Source organism: Heliangelus exortis, chromosome 2 (assembly GCF_036169615.1).
Source record: "Heliangelus exortis chromosome 2, bHelExo1.hap1, whole genome shotgun sequence".
In the NCBI taxonomy this organism is placed as follows: Eukaryota; Metazoa; Chordata; class Aves; order Apodiformes; family Trochilidae; genus Heliangelus; species Heliangelus exortis.
Genome location: NC_092423.1, coordinates 116,259,623 through 116,282,576, shown reverse-complemented (window position 1 = coordinate 116,282,576; position 22,954 = coordinate 116,259,623). Strand labels below are relative to the sequence as shown.

The 22,954-nt window shown below is 37.7% G+C and overlaps 1 protein-coding gene across 3 annotated transcripts in view; it reads left to right on the top strand.

Moving 5' to 3' along the window:
- The first annotated feature begins 140 nt into the window (after positions 1-140).
- Positions 141-22,954, top strand: part of ARMC1 (armadillo repeat containing 1) — a 31,355-nt gene continuing 8,541 nt past the window's right edge. The window contains exons 1-3 of one of the 3 annotated variants that reach the window (XM_071737702.1): positions 141-322; positions 2,538-2,738; positions 6,798-6,889. In XM_071737702.1, coding sequence (XP_071593803.1) covers positions 2,547-2,738; positions 6,798-6,889 — 284 coding nt within the window. In that variant the 5' untranslated portion in view covers positions 141-322; positions 2,538-2,546. Of the gene's footprint in view, positions 323-389; positions 751-1,094; positions 1,131-2,537; positions 2,739-6,797; positions 6,890-22,954 lie in introns of those variants that run through there. The other 2 variants (XM_071737704.1, XM_071737701.1) reach the window with 2 other exon arrangements.

The window sequence follows — 22,954 nt, the reverse complement described above, 5'->3', positions numbered from 1 at the left end:
CAGAGGGTGCCCGCCGGCCTTCTCCGAACTTCAACTCCCGGCGTGCACAGCGGCGCGCCCTTCGGGGGTCGGGGCAGCCAATCGCGCTTCGCTTAGGAACAAAGCGCTCTGCGAGTGGCGGAGAGGCCCTGGTGGGCTTTGGCCAATCAGGTTGCGGGGTGGTGGGAGGTGTCGGGGTCAGAGCGGCGGGCGGTGCGTGTGCGGCGGGCGCTGCTGCCGCCTCCTCCCGGGCTCCTCCCGCTGCTCTCCACAGGCTGCGCCGCCCCCGCGGGCGATGGGGGCGCGGGGCTGAGCTTCCCGGCCTGGTTCATCTTCTGCCACGGTACGGGGCCGGGGGAGGCTGCAGGCCGCGCTTTGGGGCGGGAGCGCTGGGGCCGGGCGGGATGGCGGGGAGGGGAGGGGCGGCGGTGGGGCTGGCGGAGGTTCCCCCTTGCGCTCCGTAAACGCGTCCCGTGTCACCCGTCGGCCGAGCGCCGGAGGGTCGCGCCTCCGACGGGCGAGAGGCCTGGGAGCTGAGCGCCGGGGCCTTGTCGCAGCCGGACTGACAGCTCCGCCGCTTTGGGAAGGCTCAGCCTGACGAGGGGCGGTGTGAGCTCTGGCCGGGCCTCTCCCGGGCCTCCCCGGTGAGGGCACGGAGCGGAAGCGGAGACCTGTAGGTCTGCCCTGCCTTTGTTGAGCTTTTATCGCAAAGCTGCGAGGAGGAGAAAAAAAGACGGTACCCGAATAACTTCTCTGCTAGGGCCTCAAGTTGTTGGTAACTTCTTAAAACTTTTAAAACAACTTAATGGCTCGTTTGGGTTTTTTGGTTTTTTTTGTTTGTTTGTTTTGTTTTTTGTTTTTTTTGTTTTTGCTTTCATGAAAAAGATGCCAGGGTTCCTAAGTTTTCATAAAATTGGCTGTTACAGGTAATGGCAAAGGGAAGGACTTGAGTTGCCTCCTCTTCTCCTTGAGTTGAATAAAGAGAGAGAAGGCTCTGGGGAGGGCATGAACATGTCCTGATGGGCTAGGAAGGGGTAAAATTTGGCTTCGTGCTTTCTCAGAAGATAAGAAGGAAAAAGGCAAAGCATGATCAGGATGGAGAGAGTTGTAGGGATGACCTGGTGCTCAGGATGCAGAACTGCAAGTCAGAGGTGAGCATCAGCTCCACAGCTGACTTGATTTTTAAGTTTTGAGTGAGTGCCTTCGCCAACTCTACAAAGCCTTAACAAAGAGGGGTTTTGTTGGTTTGAGGTTTTTTGTTTGTTTGTTTGTTTTTTAATTTAGGGTTGTCTGCTTTGCAAATATGAATGATTGTTTATTGTTGCCATATCTCCCAGTTGATCTCTTCTGGACTTGTGACAGTCAAGAAAAATAGCCTGGAGACTAATCAGCAGCATGTATTTTTTACATTATCACTCTCTTCCCTGAAGTAAAGATCACTGGTGTGGATATTGGCAGCATTCTTTTCTATGAAAATGTCAGAAATCATCATAACCAAAATGCTAATATATGGTTTGTTAGGTTTGATGAGTATGATTATTTTGTGTTGCTGAAAGGCCTCTCTTCAGTTAGAAAACAACGTAATGTTTGTACAATGTTATTGGTTTAGGAAGTGTTATTAAAAGGATGTGACCATTTACAAATAAGTGCCTTAAGAAAAGTTGCTTGCATGAGTTGGTACTGGCAACAGCAAAACCACAGTTAGCATTTAGTAGTTTCTGAGGCATGTAAGAAGCCTTTTGAAGAAACTTTTTTTTTTTTTTTTTTTTTTTTTTTTTCACGAAGATGTTGTATTTTTTATGAGTAAACTTAGCCTTTTCTTGGCTTGTCAAGTAGTCATTCATTATTAAATAACTCTGGAACCTGATACTCTCAAGCTAACATGTGTCTCCTTTGAAACTGATATGATGGCTTGGACTTCAGCTGGAGCAAGGAATGACTTGCTTGCTTTTTTACTAAGAGGATACTAGTGAAAAGAAACAAACAACTCAAACCCACCCTCTAAACCCCATTTTGTCCTTGAGTATGGCATTGCATTGGTTGTTGATATTTGCAGTTCTTGATGAAGTGTTAATATTTTTGCTGACTTTTCTGGTTAGTTTTTATGTGAAATTTCATTATTGTTAAAGGTACTTTGAAAAGACAGACTTCTAATTTTACACATTCTTAGAGAAGGATGTGTAGAGACTTCTAGGGTGCCTTACTGTGAGCAAATGATGGATTTCTGGGAAGTATGTCTTAGTAGTACAAACAAAACAACACTGACACAATCCCATAAGGACTGACTGGTCTGAAATTATATATAGAAAGCAAACAAAAATATTACTGACTAAACCTATCTCTTCTCTGTATAGGAAGTTCTGGATTTCCAGGTTACAAATGTAGCAGTGCACATCATTACCAATTCCATCCAAATTCCATGAATCCTAGTCCTTGGGTTTTTTTTATACTTTGATACTTATAACAAATCCGTGCCTCTGCGCTTTTGTCTTATCTGTGTTTTGATAAATGTTGTGGTATTACTTAATGGAGATTTTTCTTTTTTTTCCCCCCAGCAGGTATTTCATATGCATGGTGCAGGAAAAATGAATTCTACTATGAGTGAGGAACCAGATGCACTGTCAGTAGTTAACCAGCTCCGAGACCTAGCAGCTGACCCATTGAACAGAAGGGCCATTGTTCAGGATCAAGGATGCCTGCCAGGTCTAATTCTATTTTTGGACCATCCCAACCCTCCAGTTGTTCATTCAGCTTTACTAGTAAGTATTCTGGAGATAGCTTTGATTTCCATAGGTTGTTTTGTGACTTTAATACCTCTTTAATCAAGTAGAGATGTAAAAAATAAAATCTTGATTTATGTTATGTTGGTACTCATTATGCATATTTAATAAAAACTTGTATATCAGGAAATTGATTAGCTATGATATGTTATTACAGGGAAATTAATGCTTTTTGGAAGCAAATAATTTACAATGCACTTTTTCTGCTAATACAGCTATTTCAGGTTTTTTGTGGAGGGAGGTAAGAGCCCTTAAATCACTTCCTTAAGTTGAAGTTTGGAGTTTGGTAAATGTGCACAGTGATTTGACATTGGTATTATAAAAAAACCTAATTTAAAAAAAATCATAGGATAGTTTAGGTTAGAAATTATCTCTGGAGGTGATGTAGTGCAACCCCAGGCTTTAATTAAGCATACTCAGATTATGGCTTAGTGGTAACTGTTTGATTCTTGAACACTTTGAAGGATGGGGATTCTGTAACCTCTCTGGCACCCTGTGCTGGCATGTGTCCACCTTCAGTATTAAAAATAAACAAATAAAAACTTTCATAACCCAAAAAAGCCAACTCAAAATCTGTTTGTATCTAATAAAATTTTTCCCCTTTTCTTCTTGTTCTAAATCATGAACACTAAAGTCCCAATTTCTCATTCTGCATCTAAATTCTAACTTTAAAAAGTGTATTTCTTGCTAAGGACAAACAAAAGGCTGATTTTGTTAGAAGTCTAATTCAGTTCCTCTAATAAGATTTGAAGGTACTGAAACTTTGTTATTATTGAATTCTAAACAATGTGAAAGTAAAGAATAGATATCTCTGATTTGTATATAAAAGTATAAATTTTTATTTATACCATTAAGAACCATCTGTACCATAATTCTATATTTTTCTTTGTTTTCATAGTGGATGTTAGTGGACTTCTTGGAATTACTTCAGTGTATCTGATCCTTGTCTGGATTCAGGGAATGAGGTCCCTTAATCCAGGAGACCCATGTCCTGCTTGTTGTTTTTTAAGTTAGCTGTGCCATAATATTTTTCCAGACTATAATATTCTCCACAGGAAGAACTTTGACTTGAGGTTACAGCTCTTGGCAATAAATTGCATTGGTTTATTTTCCAGTGCAATTTTCTTAAGTTGTGCTCTTAAATAGGACCTTGCTTGGATGTCTCACTCCTGTTCCTTTGCTTCTTTGGGCTGCATAGTCTCTCTGCCTGCACAAGGTTCAGTAATCACTCTGTGATCATGTTACAAAAATTATCTACATAAAAAGGACTGACTTTGTCAGATTGGTGAGGGCTAATCCAGTTTACAGTGTGGTTCCACAGCCCCAGATGTTATTCGTGTTGTAAGAACATCTTGTTGGATGGGAATGGGAGGCAGCTGTGATATTCCCTTTAGCAAGAAACTATGGTTAAAGTGGATTAAGAATCAGGATTCATAGGAGACCAGGCTATATCCCAGAACCCCTGGCTGCAGGCAGAAATAGATCAGTTTACTGTGGAAACATGCTTTTGTCTGCTACTTCTTGTAGTTCATGAGTTTTGAACCTCTTAAATTTTGTAGTTTTTAATATCTTTTAATATCTTTTTATTCTTAAATTTTCAGTTCTGAAAGGTCTTTTTTGTTCTTTTTTTTTTTTTTTTTCTAGCTATCACTTTGGTCAAAAAGTTCCTTTCATTTGAACAGGAATTGTTAAATGTGATTATTTTCCATTACATTTCACATAATAAAAGGATGTGCAGCACTGGCTTACAACTTCTTACTGTATTATTCTGCAATTCCCATAGCTGAAATTATGATTTATTTGTATGAATCTCAGTAGTTCTCTATTTAACTGTTCTGATATATTGTGGAATCTTTCAAGGAGGGTGTTTTCCTCCCCATATGCAGTTTCAGATAGGTCTTTTCTTCTATCCAATCAAGATATGTATTTTTCTATAGTTTTCTCTAGTTTTGATTCTAGGAATGGCATATTGTTGCACTCCATTACACTTCAAATGCTAAAAGTTTTGCAAATTTTACATAAAAACTAAACTAGAAAGCAATACTACTTTTTCTCTTTTTTAATTTGGACTAAAATTTTCAAAAAGAGGACTCTGAGGTTAAGAAACTACATTAACATTTCAATTCTAAAATATCAAAGGTGCCTCTTGTTATTAAGTGTGAGAACTGTGTTCTTTCTATATTCAAGTCCTGTTGATAATGATGAAATTACTTGTGAGCTTAGATCTACCATGTTTTGCTGAACAGAGGCTGAGCCAAAGTCCCAAATAGTCATCTTCCCCGTGGCTTCAGTAGACAACGATTTAATCAGCATAAATTGTCGTACTTTGAAGGTGCTGACCTCTGCATCTCCTGGGGGAGGGGCAGAAGGAATAGGACTTGTAGTGTTTAAAGGTCAGATCATTTAAGTTGTTCTGGTAACTTTTTCTTCGGTCTTATTTTAGTGGAAGTTACATTTGTGTGTGAAGAGCAGGTAACAGATGGAAAAGAGACTACCTACATTTTGATTTGAAGAACAGCTGTGAAGAGAATGTTTTTTTCTTTGTCCATCCACATTGCTTACTTACTGAGTTGTCTGAACAGAGAGTAGTAAAAATGAGAAACTTTTTCCACTTGTCTTTCATGAAAGTTGGTAGTTCAGATCTATCATTCAAATATTTTCTTGTAACTGGGGATTAAGTAAATAAATGCATATAAACCATCTATAAACTGTAATTATTGGTACTGGTCCATATCAGAAAATTTCAAAAATCCCATTTAGAGTTTATCTTGCCAGGCAGTAGCCAACCTTTCTTAAAAGGCAGTTCTGAATTTTACCTAATATGTGCTGAAGATGAGTTAAAGAAACCCCCGATAATCAGTTCTCAATCTCTGAAGGGATTTAAGAGCATGTTATTTTTAAAGCAGTTATTGAGCAGCATAGCTATTACATGGCTATATTTAAAGAATTGGTTCACTTCTAAACCTTGCTATCACAAAGCATGTTTTATAACTCATTCTATTTATGTATTACAGGATTTTGCTAGTGCAGTTCTTTTACCTACATCAACAAAACACTGAGCAAAGCACAATGTACAGTACACCTTGGGAAAGTCCTAAGAAAACTTTGTCAGCTCTAACAATATAGGGGTGAAAACAAGGACTGACACTTTAACTGGAAGACCATTATGTTAGGAGATCATGCAAATACACAGTTGCTAACTTGGATCAGCAATGTGAGGTTGTGCAAGGAGTCTGCCTTTAAAGTCAAGTAAACAAAACTTCGGACAACAAATTACTAAATTCCCTGTTTAGGTAACAATAACCTAAGCAGCTTGCTGCTGCTTGTAGTATTTGTGCTTAGAATGGTGAATATTGCAATTAGTCTTTAGAAACTTGTAAATGTGGTAGACCTCTTTCTGTGGACAGAAGTTTTTCAGTATGGGGGGAGCCCATAGAATTGATTTACATTCTACTAGAAGCATAGTGTATTAGATTTCAGATCACATAAATGTTTGTTGAAAGGGACTAATGGAAGTAGTCCACTTCAACTTACAGCTTGAACTGGGACTGTCATCAACACTCAGGTTGCTTGTGGCTTTGTCTCGTTGATTCTGCAGTCCCAACTAGGTCATCTCTTCTGATGCTGAGCTACCTTCATAGTAAAAACATCCTGTAATATCTGGTCTGAACTTCCCAAGCTGCAATTTGTGGCTGTTCATGCTTGTTATATTTGCTGCTGTAGAGGCAAGTTTGGCTTAGTCATCTTTGTAAAGGGTTTTTGAGTAGCTGCAGACAGCTGTTATATTGTCCCTTAGATTCTCTTAGCTCCTGTAAACAAACCCAGTCCCTCAACTTTTTCTCCTGGATTAGTTATTCTATGCTTTCTATATATTTGTAAGAATAAAATAAGTTTTTAATGTTCACAGCAGGTGATAATATTCTTTATCTTCTTACTGGAACTCACATTGTGAATGTTTTGCAGATGTGCAATAATAAAAAAGGATGATGATAATGTGCTGGGCCTATTGCTGATTTGCTGTGGTCCTCTCTCTTTCAGGCTCTGCGCTACCTGGCAGAGTGCCGTGCCAACAGAGAAAAGATGAAAAGTGAACTGGGGATGATGCTCAGCTTGCAGAATGTAATACAAAAGTAAGTTTTTGATGGGGTGTTGGATTCAAAGACCATGTAAGCATAACGTTCTGATGCAAAGTAAGACCTTTGACTATTAATCTGTATAATGAATTTTTAATACTGCGTTCTTCATTGTTGAATTTATATGGCTGCAAGCAATTAATGCTTTTCACTTTACAGTATAGCCAAGTAATTATTAAGCTACAGTCTATAAGAAATACCCATTTGAAAGTTGCTTGCCAAACAACAGATTTCTTGTCCTGGTTACAGATAACTAATTTTGGCTCTTTTCTTTAGGTTCTCTTACAATCCTTATAATTGCATAAGGGTGCCTTACACTAGTATATGTAATGAAATTGCTTGACTTCTGCCACAAGTATTCTTTGTCATTTTTGAGAAGTGAAATTCAATAAGCAATGTGTGTGATTTGATGTATTTTTGAAGATATGTATCTACAGGCAAGCATCTTGCAGGTATACTAGAACTTGGTGAGGTTTGTAGTGATCTCTGTAGAATGTGTCAACTGGATTTTGTCTTTTTAAATCTGCGACTGTTGGGTTTTAATTTCTTAATTGTTGAGTCTTGAATAATGGAAGATGTGTGGCTAAATGCACACTGGAGAAGATGTACGTGTGCATTTATCAATAGAAATTAATATGATGAACTAAGATTAATCATTTAAGCAAACAGCCTCCTGACTTCCTTCAAAGATTAGTTTGTCAGAGCAAAATTTAATTTACTATCAGGTTATCAAAAGGTGATTATTTTACGCAGTTTGATAGCATTGTGGATAACTGGATTTCTCAGATGTGAGGGACTGTTCCATGAGGGAGAAGTCATTGTTCTACTGAGATGTATCTCAGATGAGTGTTTAAAACAATTATTTAGAAAACAATAGAAAACAAAATTGTATGTTATAGATTCAAGCTTTTGAATTTTTAATATACTGGTTAAATCTCTATCAGTTAGAATCACAGACTCTGTGAAGTTGGAAGGGACCTGTCAGGATCTTCAAGTCCAACTCCTGTCCCTGTGTAGGGCAACCCAATAATCACACCATGGGCCTGAGAGTGTCATCCAAATGCTTCTTGAACTCATTTAGTTTTGGTGCCATAACTGCTTCCCGGTGGAACATGTTCCACTGCTCAGTCACCCTCTGAGTGAAAAACTTATGTGGTTGTATAAATTGTGGCATAAGTTACAAGTTTCTTTTAGAAAAATAAAAACCAAAGCTAAACTTTGCTAGTTTCTTCACCACCAGTTTCTGGTGGCGTATCTTCTTTTGGATCTATCTCTCTGCTGCTGCTTATGTTAAGGTGTGAACTTGCAAAATTGGAGGTGAAATTCTGATCTTTTCACAAGTCCTACATGACATGTGGTCTAAGAAAGATGAAAATTGTTTAAGTACTTCATTAGTTCTGTTGGAAGTAACAAGATTATGCATTGTCATGAACTTCAACATTATGCTTAAATGTTGTCCTGTCATTCAGCAGTTAATCAAAACACATGGATTTAAAATGTACATTTAATTAGGATGATGAACTAAGTGACTAGAATTCAGGAGTTATGGTGGTTTAGGCACAGCTGGTATCAACCAGGCTTCTGCTTGCCCTTGAATAGTTTTCAAGTTTTCTGAACAGTGTAATAATTTTAACTTTTTAAAGAAAGAGGTGGTTTTAGTAGGATGTATGGGCAGAAAACAAAAGTCTTACAGTTTTCATGTTTTTAAGGACAGGCATAATTAACGTGAAATGTACAGAAGCCTTGTTACTTTTATAATAATAAATATATATTTAATATATAGTAAATATAATAATTACCTAAACCTATGTTTAGGTAATAACAGAAGCATGTATTTCAGAAGAAGCTTTAATATAGATTGTGTGTCTATTTGAAGCACAGAGACAGCCTTTAGAAGCTGATGAAAGTAGAATGTTAGTTCATTATCAGTCTCTGCAGCTTACAAATATTACTTGGGAAGCAGCCATAATTAAAATTTTTGTTTAAAATAATTTTATGAAAGCATGGAAACATTTTTTCTACATTTCAGTTTCAAGGACTGAAAGAATGTGGAGTTCAGAAACATGCACTAAAGGAGAGATAAATCAGTAAAAGCTCAAAATCCTGTAGGTGTGTTTTTTGTTTTTTTTTTTTAAGAAAGCTCTGGCAAGAGTAAGAACATGCATTTGATTTGTATGCTTGTAACATTTGGAAAGTGTGATATCATGAAAATTTCAATACATAGCATCTTTAAACACAAGACTTTGTCATGTGCATGTCAGGATTTCAGGCTTTAATGTTGACAAGAACTGCTGAAGCTAAGCTTTGTATTGCCTGCAGAAATATGGAGAAAGATGGTAGAAAAGTGCTGAGAAGATAAATGTAGAATTATTTTTGTCACAAAAAAACCCAATGAAATGGGTTTGTGGGGTTTTGGATTTGTTTTGTTAGAAAGTCTGTAGAGGAGAAAAGGCTCTACTTTCTTCAGAATGCAGATTCTAGCTTTTAATTTGATTTCAGTTTATCAGAAGAGAGTGGTTCTTTGAACTGGAACTGAACATTAATAAATGCTATAATAAATGCTTTAGTCTCAATGACTTCATGCTGTGCATTCCAGTGTACTTTCCAGAATCTGAACAACTAGTTCATTCCTCAATCTAATCTAAAGTATTTTTATTATTTCCACAATGTACTTTGGGGTTTAGATTATTTTTTGGTGATGTGTTATAAAAATGGAAACAAATTGTAAAAAGATATGAACTTCAGTCAGTAGTCTGCTTTTCCAGTTACTGCACAGCTTTTTCAAGTGAGACAGAACCTAGTATCTTCTGGACCAGGAGTTGTATCACAGGCTTTTTGCTCCTGACAGCTTAAACACATCCTGTGGTCTCATTCTTTGCCTTTTATCAAAGGTTTTGTAACTGTTACTATTCTCTTTCATTGACTTCTTGATTAACTAAATAATACACAGTGGCTTTCCCTGCTCAAATACTGAGTTATGACAAAATTGTGCTCTGCCACTGATGAAGCTGCGTGGCATCTTTTCAAGCAGTGACATGGAGCTAGTGTGTACAGAGGCAAGTTGCAAACTAAGTATTTGTCATATTTCAGATTAAGATTTTTCAGTAGTGGTGAGTTGACAAGAGTCAAGAGTTTGTTTAGAATTCAGTTCTTCTTTGCTTTCAGTTACGTACATTCTGAAATTTTAGGGCTTTTCTCATCACATCAGTGTCTTTTTTATAAGCCTTGGATGTCTCTCTGTATTAGAGGCCTCAAGTCCAGGTGTGGAATTTTTTGTCATGATGTGCCTGGATCTAACCAGTTCAACAGATCTTTAAGTGGTTGATGCCATCAGCTGCAAAATAGTTGTTGTTGGTTTGCTACTTACAATTTCAACACTTACAATTTCTTTTAATTAGTGCATTCAAGGCACAGGCCAAAACCCTTTTGGCACGAGTAATACACAACCAATGGAAGAAGACTGCAACAGTTGTTAACTGGTGAAAATCATTTTGCTGCTTAAAAATGAATGTCTGAGTGACATAACCTCTTAGTTGATACTACATTTTACCTAAGGAACAGTTGAGGTAGTAGATCCCCCTTCACAATGAGTTTCAAGATACACAAGTACATTTTTTTTCTAACAGAAGAGAGCACATTTCTGGTGTAGATACTAGATATAGGCTCTAGAGCAGAAATATGAAATACAGCATAAAAATTTGAAGGGGGGGAGATATTTATATGTTTAGGATTTTTTCCAGACTGAACTTGATTTGGAACATGTATGACTTCTGCAGATACTTTGTACTAAAATCTTTAAATGCTTCCCCATTTTCTAGGACATATGATAAGCTGTTCAGGTTTCATGAAGTATTTCAACATATCTTTCAAATACAAAGAATTCTGTTGCCCTGTTTTGCACTATCAGGGTTTCTCCTGAGCAGGGGAGATTTAATTTTTGTTCATTCACATCTTATTTTTAAGTGAAGCTCGATGTAACTATCCATTGTATAAGCTAGGGATAGTAACTGTGTTGCAGAGGAATCAAAGCTTTAAAATCCCTACCTGCAGGCTTTCACTTCTTTTTTTAATGGCTGATACTGTTTTATTGCTATCATACGATGTTTCACTCTCTTGCCAGATAACTGAGTACCTGGAAGTGTATGTTTAGAAGTGTTTGAGTAAATAGGTGGAAAGGAGAGTAGAAATTCAGGCTTAGTGGGGAGTGATCTTTCATTGTATTCCAGCAGTCATCAGCAGTTATTTAATATTGTAAACCAGTTTCGTTGCTGGCTTTATAAATTGTGTGGAGGACTTAATGTGCCCGTATGGACTCTATAAAATGTTATTAGCAGCTCCTAGAATTAAAATTAATTAGGATTTATAGCCTACAAGGAAAATACTAATTTGTGTTCAGAGTGAAAGTGACTTTTGATGGACAGTAAAGGTCAAAGTTCATAATTTTTTATAATTTTATAAGCAGCATAATGGTACTCCTTAAGTATAATGTATCTAAAAAAAAACCCAAGAAACTAAACAAAACTGATGATCAGTCAATACACTAAATAGCTCCTATTATGGAACAGCAAATTACTGAGAGTAAAATTCCAATTACTTAGCTAAAAGAGCTTCTCAAGATAGTCTCCCTTTGCCAGGGTGTCAGATTTAACAAGCTGAACTAAATCCAGTGCATTAATCAGCTCTTCCAATTTATTACTCGCCTAAGAAGATTAGGGCAATTAATATGTGTTTAATTAGAGTCCCTTGCAGATCTGGTAAAATACATGCAGCCTATAATTGCTGACTTCTTTCTCAATTTTAATTTTTGGTAGTTTTAATTACCTATACTTTTTGAAGATTTAATTATGTGTTGAAACTAGCAAAGTTTAAATTTATATTGCCTGGCCAAAAAACAAAAACCAAGGGTTTCAGGTAGTACTTGTTAAAATTAAAATAGTAGGGATATAGTATCATTACAGTTTTATTTTATTTTATTACATACTACATTTTCTGTGAGAAAGAAGTGGTTTTGGATGATAGCAGGGCAAAGGCCATGTATTAATTAGCAGGAAAGCAAACTACATATTTACAGGGATGTCTGATGATGAAGGGGATATTTCAGTATCAACTGGCTTCAGATAATACCTTGATAAATAATAGCTAAAAAATTTTTAGATTTCACACCTACTGCATTTTTACACTTACTGATCAGAATATTTAAATTCTGCTCTGCAGAAGAGAAGGAAATAGCTTTTACAGACTGTAGAGGTTTTATTTTTCCATACCTGAATCACTTGGTGATGTTATTTTTGTGGTACTTGGTATGTGGATTTTTTTCACATAAAAATTCAGAAATAGGTGAGATTGGGTAACAGGAAACATGATTCTATTGCATGGTTATCTTTGGACTCTACCACAGTTGTGACTCTGTACTGTCAAGTCATGTTTTTGGAGTAAACCATGGTCTTCCAGTGTCTTAAATATTCCTTTGAGCAGGAGGTTCCATCCACAATTATTTACAAATTGCAGTGTATAACCTGCAACAAGAGTAATACAGATATCTCTCTCTATTTCCTGGCCTTTCCTTTTCTGTTATTTTTCCAAGCCTCTGTATTTTACCCACTTTGTAACCTTTTGTCTGTTAGTAAAGTGCTTCTAGAAAATCACACTCGTGGTCACTGATGCAGCTCTTTGGGCTGTGGGGCTCCAGCCTATTCAGTGCTGTCACAATATGGTTGTAAATAATATGGTCACAGCAAGAAGACATCTGCAGGGTGTTTTGTTCAGCATTCTTAAGCAAAGTGGCTTAATACCCCTCTCCCCTACCCTTAATTTCTTTAAGGAATACTTTTATTGTATATTTTGTTGATCTGGCAACTTCAAAACCCAATCTATTTCTGAAACTTTTTTTTGAAAAAGCATCTTCTGCTGAAAAAAAAAAAAATGAAAACAAGAAGCCCCCTCAAACAAAACAAAGAAATATTAGTTTATGAAGGAGGCATCACTATCCTCTTCATATATACTGTGTTACTTGTTTTAAGAGGTCCAATGCTCCTTTTATGTGTCAAACAGCTTCCTGGTATTTGGCAGAGATAGATGGGTAGATGGATAGATATAGGAAGGAATGGAGGGGTAGTGGTGAGGATGGGCTCAGTGATGTGGGCTACCTGGATCACTAAGGCATGTACTCAGTAAAAGTTCTTGCTCTTTTTGCTTGTGGGTCATAGCAAACTAACAAGAGTTCAGGCTTTCTCACAGTTCATCAATATTTAAAAAATGTTTCAAGACCTTTTTTTATGTTCCTGAAGGATATTTAGTCTTACAAAGGACAGAGGATGTCCTTAACAGAAATGCAGGCACAGGGACAAATGGTAACAGTTTATAGAATGCAAAAAGCATGAAGTAGTGAAATGGTGTAAAGTCGTAGTTTTGCAGTATTGGTGTTAACCTGGACTTTCAGTCATGATGTAGTGGGCTTTCTGGGAGAATCCTATGGGTTTTGCAAGATAAGAAAACGAGCTTTAAAGGTTTTGAAAGATGGCTCATTTGTAATAGTCCAAGACATCGCTGCCTATAGTTGCAATGTAACTAGTAATTTAAATGTTGAATATTACTTTGGATTTATATTTTGCAGGGGTTAATAGGAACTAGCCATCAGATAAACAACTGCTCTAAAGGTTTATTATGAGAGGTGCAATTAAGAATTATTTTACTTGTTTTTCACTCGGTAGTGTGTGTAGAAATGGTCAGTGAGAAAAATATGACAGCATGGCCCAAAGGGAAAGTCTGTCCTGTGCCCTACAAGAAGTGCATGTTGTTCTCTTGATGTATTTTGGGTGTTCTCTTGGTTTGGATTTTTGTATCTCGGTACCTCTCTGTAGTCAAAAGAAGTGTTACAAAGTCATGGTTTCTTCCTGCATGCATCTTCATTGCTTAGAGAGCTCTCCACAATCACTGCTGTTTCTGTACTCAACAGTTTAGGCAGTTGTCAAGCTCTGGGTTTGTCTTTTGCGTGTTTGTATTGTTATTTTTTTCACTGTCATGTGTAATTCCTATAACATTGTTTTTGACTGCAGTCAAAAATACAGTTTGGTTTCACTTCTTTTATTTCCAAGCTACTACTGTTACCTTTTAACATTCCACTTGGTGTCTGGCATCTGTATCAGAACTGTTGATTGGACAACTTTTCATCCTCTGTCTCAGTTTAACCCAGCTACTATATATCCATACATTTTTAGTATCCTAGTTTGGTACAAAACTAGTTTAATAGACTAGCTTTTATTAGACTAGTTCAATGTGTTTGCATGTTTCAATATGCAAAAGAGAAATGCCTTAAAATATTTCTGATTAAAGTCTTCTATAGCAGTTTCCAAATGGAGCAGCTGTTATTTCAGAAGAAAGTGAAATTTTACTCAGGAACAACTTATGCAAAGTTAATACATTATTCTGAATTAGTTGTATTTTTATTCAGGAATGTGTTTTTATACTTTGTGGTTTTGCAGTACATGATACAGTATATTTTTCTGCAAGATTCCCATTGAACTTGGCAGGTAGGAAGTCCTCTAGAATAACTTGGAACAAATTAAAATTATTAGTGTATTCTGTAATTACACAGTACTTTGTAAGTTCACACAATTTTTTTTAAGCCTTGGTGCATGCTTCAGCCTGTTTTGCATGACTGCTGTCCCTTTGGCTATCAGTGAAGCTGCTTATACTTGCTTGCTTTAAAAAAACCTAAATCCATTGGCAACAAATGAGTAGTTCCAGAGTATGTAAACAAGATGTGTAAACAGTTGCTGCTTTCCAAGTTACCTACTTCAAGTCTCTGCTGAGTAGATTAACTATATTAGCAAATAAGTCAACTACAAAGCTTACACACACATAAGCCTACACAGACTAAAGCTGTATTTTTTTTTTTTTCTCTTATACAGGCTGGTGCTGTAATATAAGTTTTATTCACACAGGTGTTGGGGTTTTGTGTTTTTTTTGGTTTATTTTTAGGGAAGCCCGTTTTTAATTACTTTCTCCAGTAGGTTTCAGGAAGGAAATAATCAGATGAAACTTGCTTCTCAAAATTAAACTGTTGGAGTTCTTTTAAGATAAAAAATTTTTTTTGCAGATAATTATATACTATCATCCTATATTATTATATGATATACTTAATGCTATGAGCATGCTGATAACATAAGAAGTGATATTTGGCTACCTTCATGATGCTCCTTCAATGTTTCACTACAGAGCCTAAGTCCAGAACTACCTATGCTTGTACCTGGTTGCTACAGCATTACGTATGGGAAAGACTGGCTTCTTAATGCCAGTATTTGATATCTTCATTAGAAAGGACCAGAAAGAGTTTGGTACTGTTGAACATTTTTTTTTTAACCCTGATGCAATTTGTTGAAGCTATATAATAAACATGATTCCTGCCATATAAATCAATGAAATTATTAATGCTCATTAGCAGGCAAGATGTTGGAAATGGCTACTGTGAAATTCCACATGAAGTTTGTGTCTGTTATGCAGACTCTTGTCTAGCAAATGTTATTCTGAAGCTTTTAGATTTTGTTGAGTAACAGGCCTTGATTATTTTCTTAATTTTTCTTTTTTTGAGATGGAGAATATGTCCATATGGTAGATACTGAGCTGTGGAAGATCAAAAGTTGATCTTCCATTTAGCATATAAATAGCAAGAGTCAAATAAAATGGGATGAATAGCTGGGTTAAACATATGGCATATGTTCAAATCTGTTATCCCATTCTTGAAAGTTCATTCTCTTCTTGTCATCAGAGGACAATAGAATGAATCAGGGAAATGTTCTAAGCATGGTAATTACTCAGTTTGCTAAATGTGTAAGGTTAGATCACAGTAACCAGTTTCACAGCAGTTATGGGATTGCACTGTGATGTTACTCAGATTTCCAACTAATATTTAATATTTAGCATTTGGGGTTTTTTGTTGTTTTTTAGCAGTCTTAGAACATCCCAGCATTTACATGGGTTTTCTCTAAATTTCCATGGTCAGCAGTGATACGACCTACATAAATCTGGAGGTGGCACTGGGAAATCCAATCCTGGCTTCCAGTTTCACTGAGGTGTTTTGTTTAGTACAAAATCAACTTCAAGACATCAGATGCCCTTCCTCTGTTCCAGACTTTACTTAGTTTAGTGTTTCCTGGTCAAATTGTCACAGCGAGCAGTGTGAGGAGAGTCTGGAAGACTTGCAGAGTCTTGCAAGTCTAGAAAGCATTCTAGGAAAGTCTGTCTGAGGTTCCCTTGTTTCCTTGCCTTGTGACAGCTATGGAGTAAATAGAGGTGATGTGTAGCTACCACATGGTTGATACCATTGGAGTGCAGTCGTGTAACACAGCTGCATTCAGGCTGTACATAGGTTCATCAAGTGCTCCAGCTGCTTGGGTTTGGAGATTCATAATGCTGCAGCTCCATGTTATTTCCAACTTTCCCAGGCCTACATGTTTTGTTGGATTTTTTCACCATTTTATGCCTATGAATTATTTCCCCTATTGTTAACCCACTGCTACACTTGATGTAGTTGGCCAGTGTAAGCATCCTGCTGTCTGTGTTCTTGAGGATTTTTACTTCTGTCTTTTAAGAAAGCAGGTGGTAATCCTTTCTTTTTTAGCTTCTGTATAATGTTTTCTGGTCTTTTCTCCTGGTGTTTTGGGGCCAGAGGGAACTGAGCTGTACTGTAATGGGTAGCATGGTAATAGCACTGTACTGGGATTGTAGGAAAGTGTCCATTGAAGTGATGCTGTTTTGTCATTTTCAAATAGCTTGCCTGTTGCTCAGATGAGTCAGGAGAGCAAATGTGTGCTTGTGAGCCCACCATATCATGAGGTGCACTAAAAGCTCACAAGAAAGAGCAGCATTCTTAAGAGATAAGAAAGAATCTTGCCCTGGCACTGGAGCAGAACAGCCATAAAAACAGCCAGATCAGATAACTGTCTTGAAACAGATTGCTTTTCCTCTAATACCATGCTCTTTCTTTAGGCTTGTCATTCATGCTCAAAGTTTTCATCAAAGCCACGTCAATCACAGCGCCTCACTTCTAGAATCAAGGATCAGAGATTTCCCCACACCCCCCCCTTACAGAGTGTAGCAATTCTTTGAAGCTTACTGCTCCCTTTAGTTATTGTTAGAGATTGTTTCTGTCTTTAAAGACAGAATGAATGAGCTCTGAAAGAAATTGAACACTTGGAAACAAATACACTGGTGGTCTTAAGGCATAGTTGACACAAATATTAATTTCTTAGCCATTTTAACCATAATTAAATCAAATTATAAATCTCTACAAAGTATTTGCTTTTGTTTCTAATACAGCTTCATCTGTCCAATTATATATTAGTTATAATTCATTCCAATCCATTAAATTATTTGTGCATTTTTGTGTCATGTAGGTTCTTGCAATGAATGAGGTTCATAAAGGAAATGAAATGATGGGTGAAAATACCATGTAGGAACCTAGGGAAAAATACTGTTTCTGCCTTACAGAGGCCAAACTTTCATGTTTGAAAAGAATTAGGATCAAGTGAAAATACCTCATTTATGTGATTGCAAGATTGTTTTGTTTTTTGTTTTTTTTAAGTGCATGGGTCATTCTAGAAATGGAGCTATGGAGCTTCTCAAACTAATATTTTGAAGAAAAAATGATGCATTCAGTCCTTTGTTACATTCACTGGCTTGCTTGAGTCTTATTACAGAAAAATCTTCAGTTAAATCTGAGAGTTGTTTTTACTTCAATTTACAAGTAAGTTATTAAGTATGGGATTCATCTGGGGTCTTGCCAAATATCAGTCTTAGCTTGGATGGCGAAGACACTTTTATTCTTCTACTGCTTAATTTTTATCAGACTTGAATTATTTGGGTTTGTTTGGGTTGTGGGATTTTTTGTTTGTTTGGGGTTTTTTGGTGGGGTTTGGTTTGGTGGTTTTGTTTGTTTGGTTGGTTGGTTTTTGGTTTTTTTGGGGGGTTGGTTTGGGGTTTTTTTTGTTTTGGTGGTTATTGTTTTTAAAGATCTGCTCTTTAAGATACCATTTTTCTATTAGTATACAAACTCCTTGGGATGTCAGCACAGGAAATTTTGCCTGATGCAACTTTAAAATGCTGAGATATATTACTTTAGGTTTTTTGGTTGGGTTAATCTTCACCTTTGTTAGCTTTCTTTGCTTTTACAGACCAGCTTTTAATGCTAATTTTTCAGTGTGTTGGTTTCCTGAGTGCTCATGAGCAAGAGCACAGTGAGTCATACAACACATCTGCCTTCTCTGCTGGGCTGTAACATAACCTTTTCCCAGAAGATGTAAGGCTCTGTGCCATGCCCCCTCCCTTATGGGGCCATGCATACTGAAAATATATACAGTACAGACACCCTGTATGTGAAAGTGTATAGGGGGTGTCCTGCAAACGTACTGTTCTTGTATGTAATTTTCCTGGCTTGGATCTTAACAGAGTTTCAAGGAGTAAGATGTTCTGTTACTCTGTAAGTCTGTGTCTAGTTGCCCTATTCTCAGAGCAGTTTCTCAGCTTTGGTTAGGGAATGTAGCTCTTCTCTATGTCTCCTGAGATGTGATGCCCACTTCTAAAGCTAAAAAATAAGCATGTCTGCCTTATTCCTGGGTAACCCTGGGGGAAAAGGTCCATTGGTACAAGGCTGAGATTGGTCTCTAGATTACAAATTGAATACTCTTGTACTGCTAGGAGGGGGTAAAACTGTAAACTCCTGAGTGAGCCTATATACATTGGCATTTTTATCTGTATTGTGAATTGACTGGAGTTTAAAAGATTTCTTTAGTATTCATGTGTGATCTCATTTTTTTTTTTTCTATGCTCAGTTTACTGAATACATTTGTTGTCCTAAGTAAAATATTTTAAAAAGTGCTATGGATTGATGGAGGAAACTTGGAGCAGTGTTTTCTTAAAATGAAGGTCATGTCTGAACCTGTAAATTATTGGATTTTTAAATTTTCTTTTAGAAGGTTCTAAATTTTTTTAGAAGGTGCAGTAAGCTCAATAACTTTCCTGACCGTGGCTAGTAAGATCATGCTATAAGTGAAGGTGAAAACATTTGAAATACAGAAATTTGTTTATTGACTTTGAGAAAGAAGCCTCCCCTTTTCCATCCAGCTCTGCCTTTAGTTCATGATGCCTTAAGATAAAACAATTCAGGGCAGAGCAGTGAACAGTATGTCTAAATATGGGAGCAGGAAATTTTATAAAATGAAAATAAAATCACACAGCTGCTTTTATTTTTTTGGAAAACAGTATGTAAGAAAAATACTTGACAGGAAAATTAAAGGGTTTTGCTTTATTTAAATAAAACCCTAACATAAAATGCTCTTAACCTGAAAAAAATAGACATCTACAAATAGATAAAAATTGAATATGCTGCATGTAGGTTGCTGCTTGAATTTACTTAGGACTTATCAATTTCTAACGTGTTCACAGACTCACAGAATGGATGAGGTTGGAAAGGTCCTCTTGAGGTCATCTGGTCCAGCCCCTCTCCTCAGGCAGGGTCACCCTAAACCACATTGCCCAGGACCATGTCCAAGTGGCCTTTGAATATCTTCGAGGATGAAAACTTCACAGCCTCTTGGAGGCAACCTTTGGCAATGTTTGGTCACCCTCACAGTGCAAAGCTGTCTCCTGATACTCAGAGACAGCCACCTGTGTTCCAGTTTGTGCCCAGTGCCTCTGGTCCTGTCACTGGGCACCACTAGGAAAAGCCTGGCTCCATCCTCTTTGCACCTTCCCTTCAGGTATCCTATACATTGATGTGATGCCCCCCTAAGCCTTCTCATCTCCAGGCTGAACAGCACCAGCTCTCTGTCTTTCCTCCTCAACCCCTTAATCATCATCCTAACCTTTCTTTGGACTCTCCCCATCATATCCATCTCTGGAGAGCACAGGCCTGTGCACTGCACTCCAGGTGTGGCCTCACCAGTGCTGAATGAAGGAGTAGGATCCTCTTCCTTCACCTGCTGGCACTGCCTCTCCTAATTCAGCCCAGGATATTATGAGACTTATTTGCTGCAAGGGAGTGTTGCTGGCTAATATTGAACTTCATGTCCACCAGGACCCCCAGGTCCTTCTCTGCTTAGCTCCTTTCCAGCCTCCGTTTGGCTGTCACCCTGTGCTGGTGCCTGGGCTTGTGCCTTCCCAGGGGCTGGGCTCTGCATTTCTCAGTGTTGAACTTCACCAGCTTGGGATGTCCCTCTTGTGGTAACATGACCTTCTGGTGTATCAGCCACTCCTTCCTGTTTTGTGTCATCTTCAGACTTGATGAGGGTCCACTCTGCCCCACCATCCAGATAGTTAATAAATACACCGAACCAGACTGGGCCCAGTGTCAGCCTATGGAGTACACTGGTAAGATACCACCCCTGAACCAGGTATCATCTCTCTGAACACCACCTGCTGGGCCTGGCCATCCTTTCTGTGTTTTCAGTCCACCTTTCTGTGTGCTTCCTCAGCTTCTCTATGGGGTTTGTATAGGAGACAATGTCACAAGTCAGTATGAATTGCTCTCCCCTCAGCTATGAAGTGTAGAATGCTATCAGTGTGGTCAGGCATGTGTTCCTCTTTGTTAAATCCATGCTCACTTGGGGAAACCTTGTTCTCCATGTGGCTGGAGGAAATTATTTCTAGATTTGTTCTGTCACCTTCCCAGGGGCTGGGATGATTGTTCAAAGGTTATCAAGAGCTTTGAAATTTCATTAGTGGGTAATTAACTTATTGTGGGTAGTGGATAAACTGAGCAAGTACAACCAAAAGTAGTAAGCAGCATCACTGTAGAAGAGAACATTCTGAAATTAAATTACACAAATCTCCTTTTGATAGAATTTGGGATGTAATTGAATCTGTGGTAAAGAAAGGTACCCTCTTTAATTTGAAAACCTCCTGTCTCTAGGCTATAAACTCAGTAGCAACACTCTAGTTGGATGCTGTTACAGTATGTTATCTGTTTTGCTAATGTGGCTGAAGATCACAATGTTTGCTATTAAGAAAATGCATGTAGTAGCTTCTGTGCTTGTGCATAGGGTCTGCTGTACTCTGAGCAAGGATATGGCTTCATCTGTTCCCTCTGATATAGCAGTTTGTATGTAATGTACACATATATATATGTACATATATTTTTATCTTAAAATATATAGCTTTAAAAAGGATTAAAAGACAAAGTAGTCTTGTACACGTGCACACACATATAAAAAACATTCCTGTGTGTATATGTGAGTATATATGTGTATGTGTATATATATTTTTTTATTAATGTATTTATAACTTGGTTTTCTGTAATGGGAAAATCCACTGTATTAGTCTTTCACAGCCTTTATGCTTTTTCTAAAGGGAAAAACATAACTTTCTGTGTTACCTTTACCTTTATGTCAGGTGCAGCTATGCTAAATGGGTTGTCAGAGCCCTTCTATTATCACTTTGCTCTGTGTATTCTTAAGTCACATGATGGCTATGCAGCCAAAATGCTGCTTACACATTCTTCCCAAGTATGCATACTCAACCCACATCACATACACCTTTGGAGTTGTTCTGTGTCCTTTAAATTTTAGCTAAACTTTAAAAGGTGTCTTGTTAATAAAACCTCTCTGGTACTTGGACCGTGTTTACAAAGCTATTTTTAATTGTGAAGAAAATGAGGAATATTTCTTGCATCCTTTTCTGATAGATATAGCACATGTCACTTGGACTCTGTGTTCATAGTACTTATACAGCCAGCCTTGGGTGAACATAATGGAAGGACAGGCAGCAATCTAGGATGACAGGAATTCAAGAAGACAGTAAAAATTAAAGATTTGGTTTTCTGACAGGCATCTTCTGAATCTTGCTGAAGTAATGTAAGATGTTACCGCCTCTGAAAGAGATGGTAACCAGCTCTTACCAACTGTTACTCTGCTCTGCCTAGAGACTCTTGTTTCAATAGCAGGGTAGCAAAACACTTATCACAGAATCATAGAGCAGCTCAGGTTGGAAGGGACCTTGAAGGATCATCTGGTCCAATTTTTCCTGTGAAAGGGAACCAAGGTGAGAGTATTTAGCATTGCATTCCAATTGCGTCTTGAAAGCCATTAAGGAATCGAGGCACTCTGCCACCTCCATGAGGCGTTTGTTCCAGTGACTGAGTGTTCTCAAACAATCTCTAACTGTAAAATGAATTTATAGTAGATACCTGCATGTTCAGTGGTAGAAAAATGATCAAGTGTTCCCTTCTGCTTTCGATGTTGGCAGGGGGCTGGGTTGGACAGAGCAGTGATATCTGAAACTCTTGGCATGCAGGTGCTGGAAGGGCCTGTGTCAGTGCCCTCAGAACCCTCTTAAGGTTGTGGTTTTTTTCTCATTTCAGGCAACAGAACCACAACCTATTGTTAACTTTACTTTTAAAAGCAAATTCCACAATTCTGCTGTTTTCATTTTGCATGATGTTTAGTTGTATTCATCTTTGTGTTACCAATACAGTGAATAAGGAAGTGGTCAGCATTGAATGTCACTGTGGTTTTACAATAGAGAGGGTTTACTATACTTACTTCCAGATAGATTTTTGGTTTTGTTTTTTTCTTAAAGATCACAGAATCATTATAGAATCATCAAATACTTTGAGTTGGAAGGGACCTTTAAAGGTTTAGTCCAACCCCCATGTGTTGAGCAGGGAGATCTTCAACTAGATCAGGTTGCTCAAAGCCCCGTCCAACCTGACCTTACATGTTTCCAGGAATGGAGCTTCTACCACCTCCCTGGGCAGCCTGCTACAGTGTTTCACTACCCTCATAATAATAAAAAAAATCCTCCTTATATGTCATCTGATATTAAGTTTTCTGGTCTCTTTATAGATGCTGTATAAATTACTTCAGTGAAAGAATAACTGATGCAAAACTTGTATTTACTCGTTTTACCAGTAGACTAAAAAGCATGGAAAGCTTTGTGTGGAATTTTATGGATCTTTGTTTTAACTGAGTTGCTGGAAGTGTAGTATTGCATTACTAGAGACTAAAACTGGCTTAAATATTATTTGGGATAGTTTTCCAATATATTTTTATGTGACGTCCCTTGTTCCTG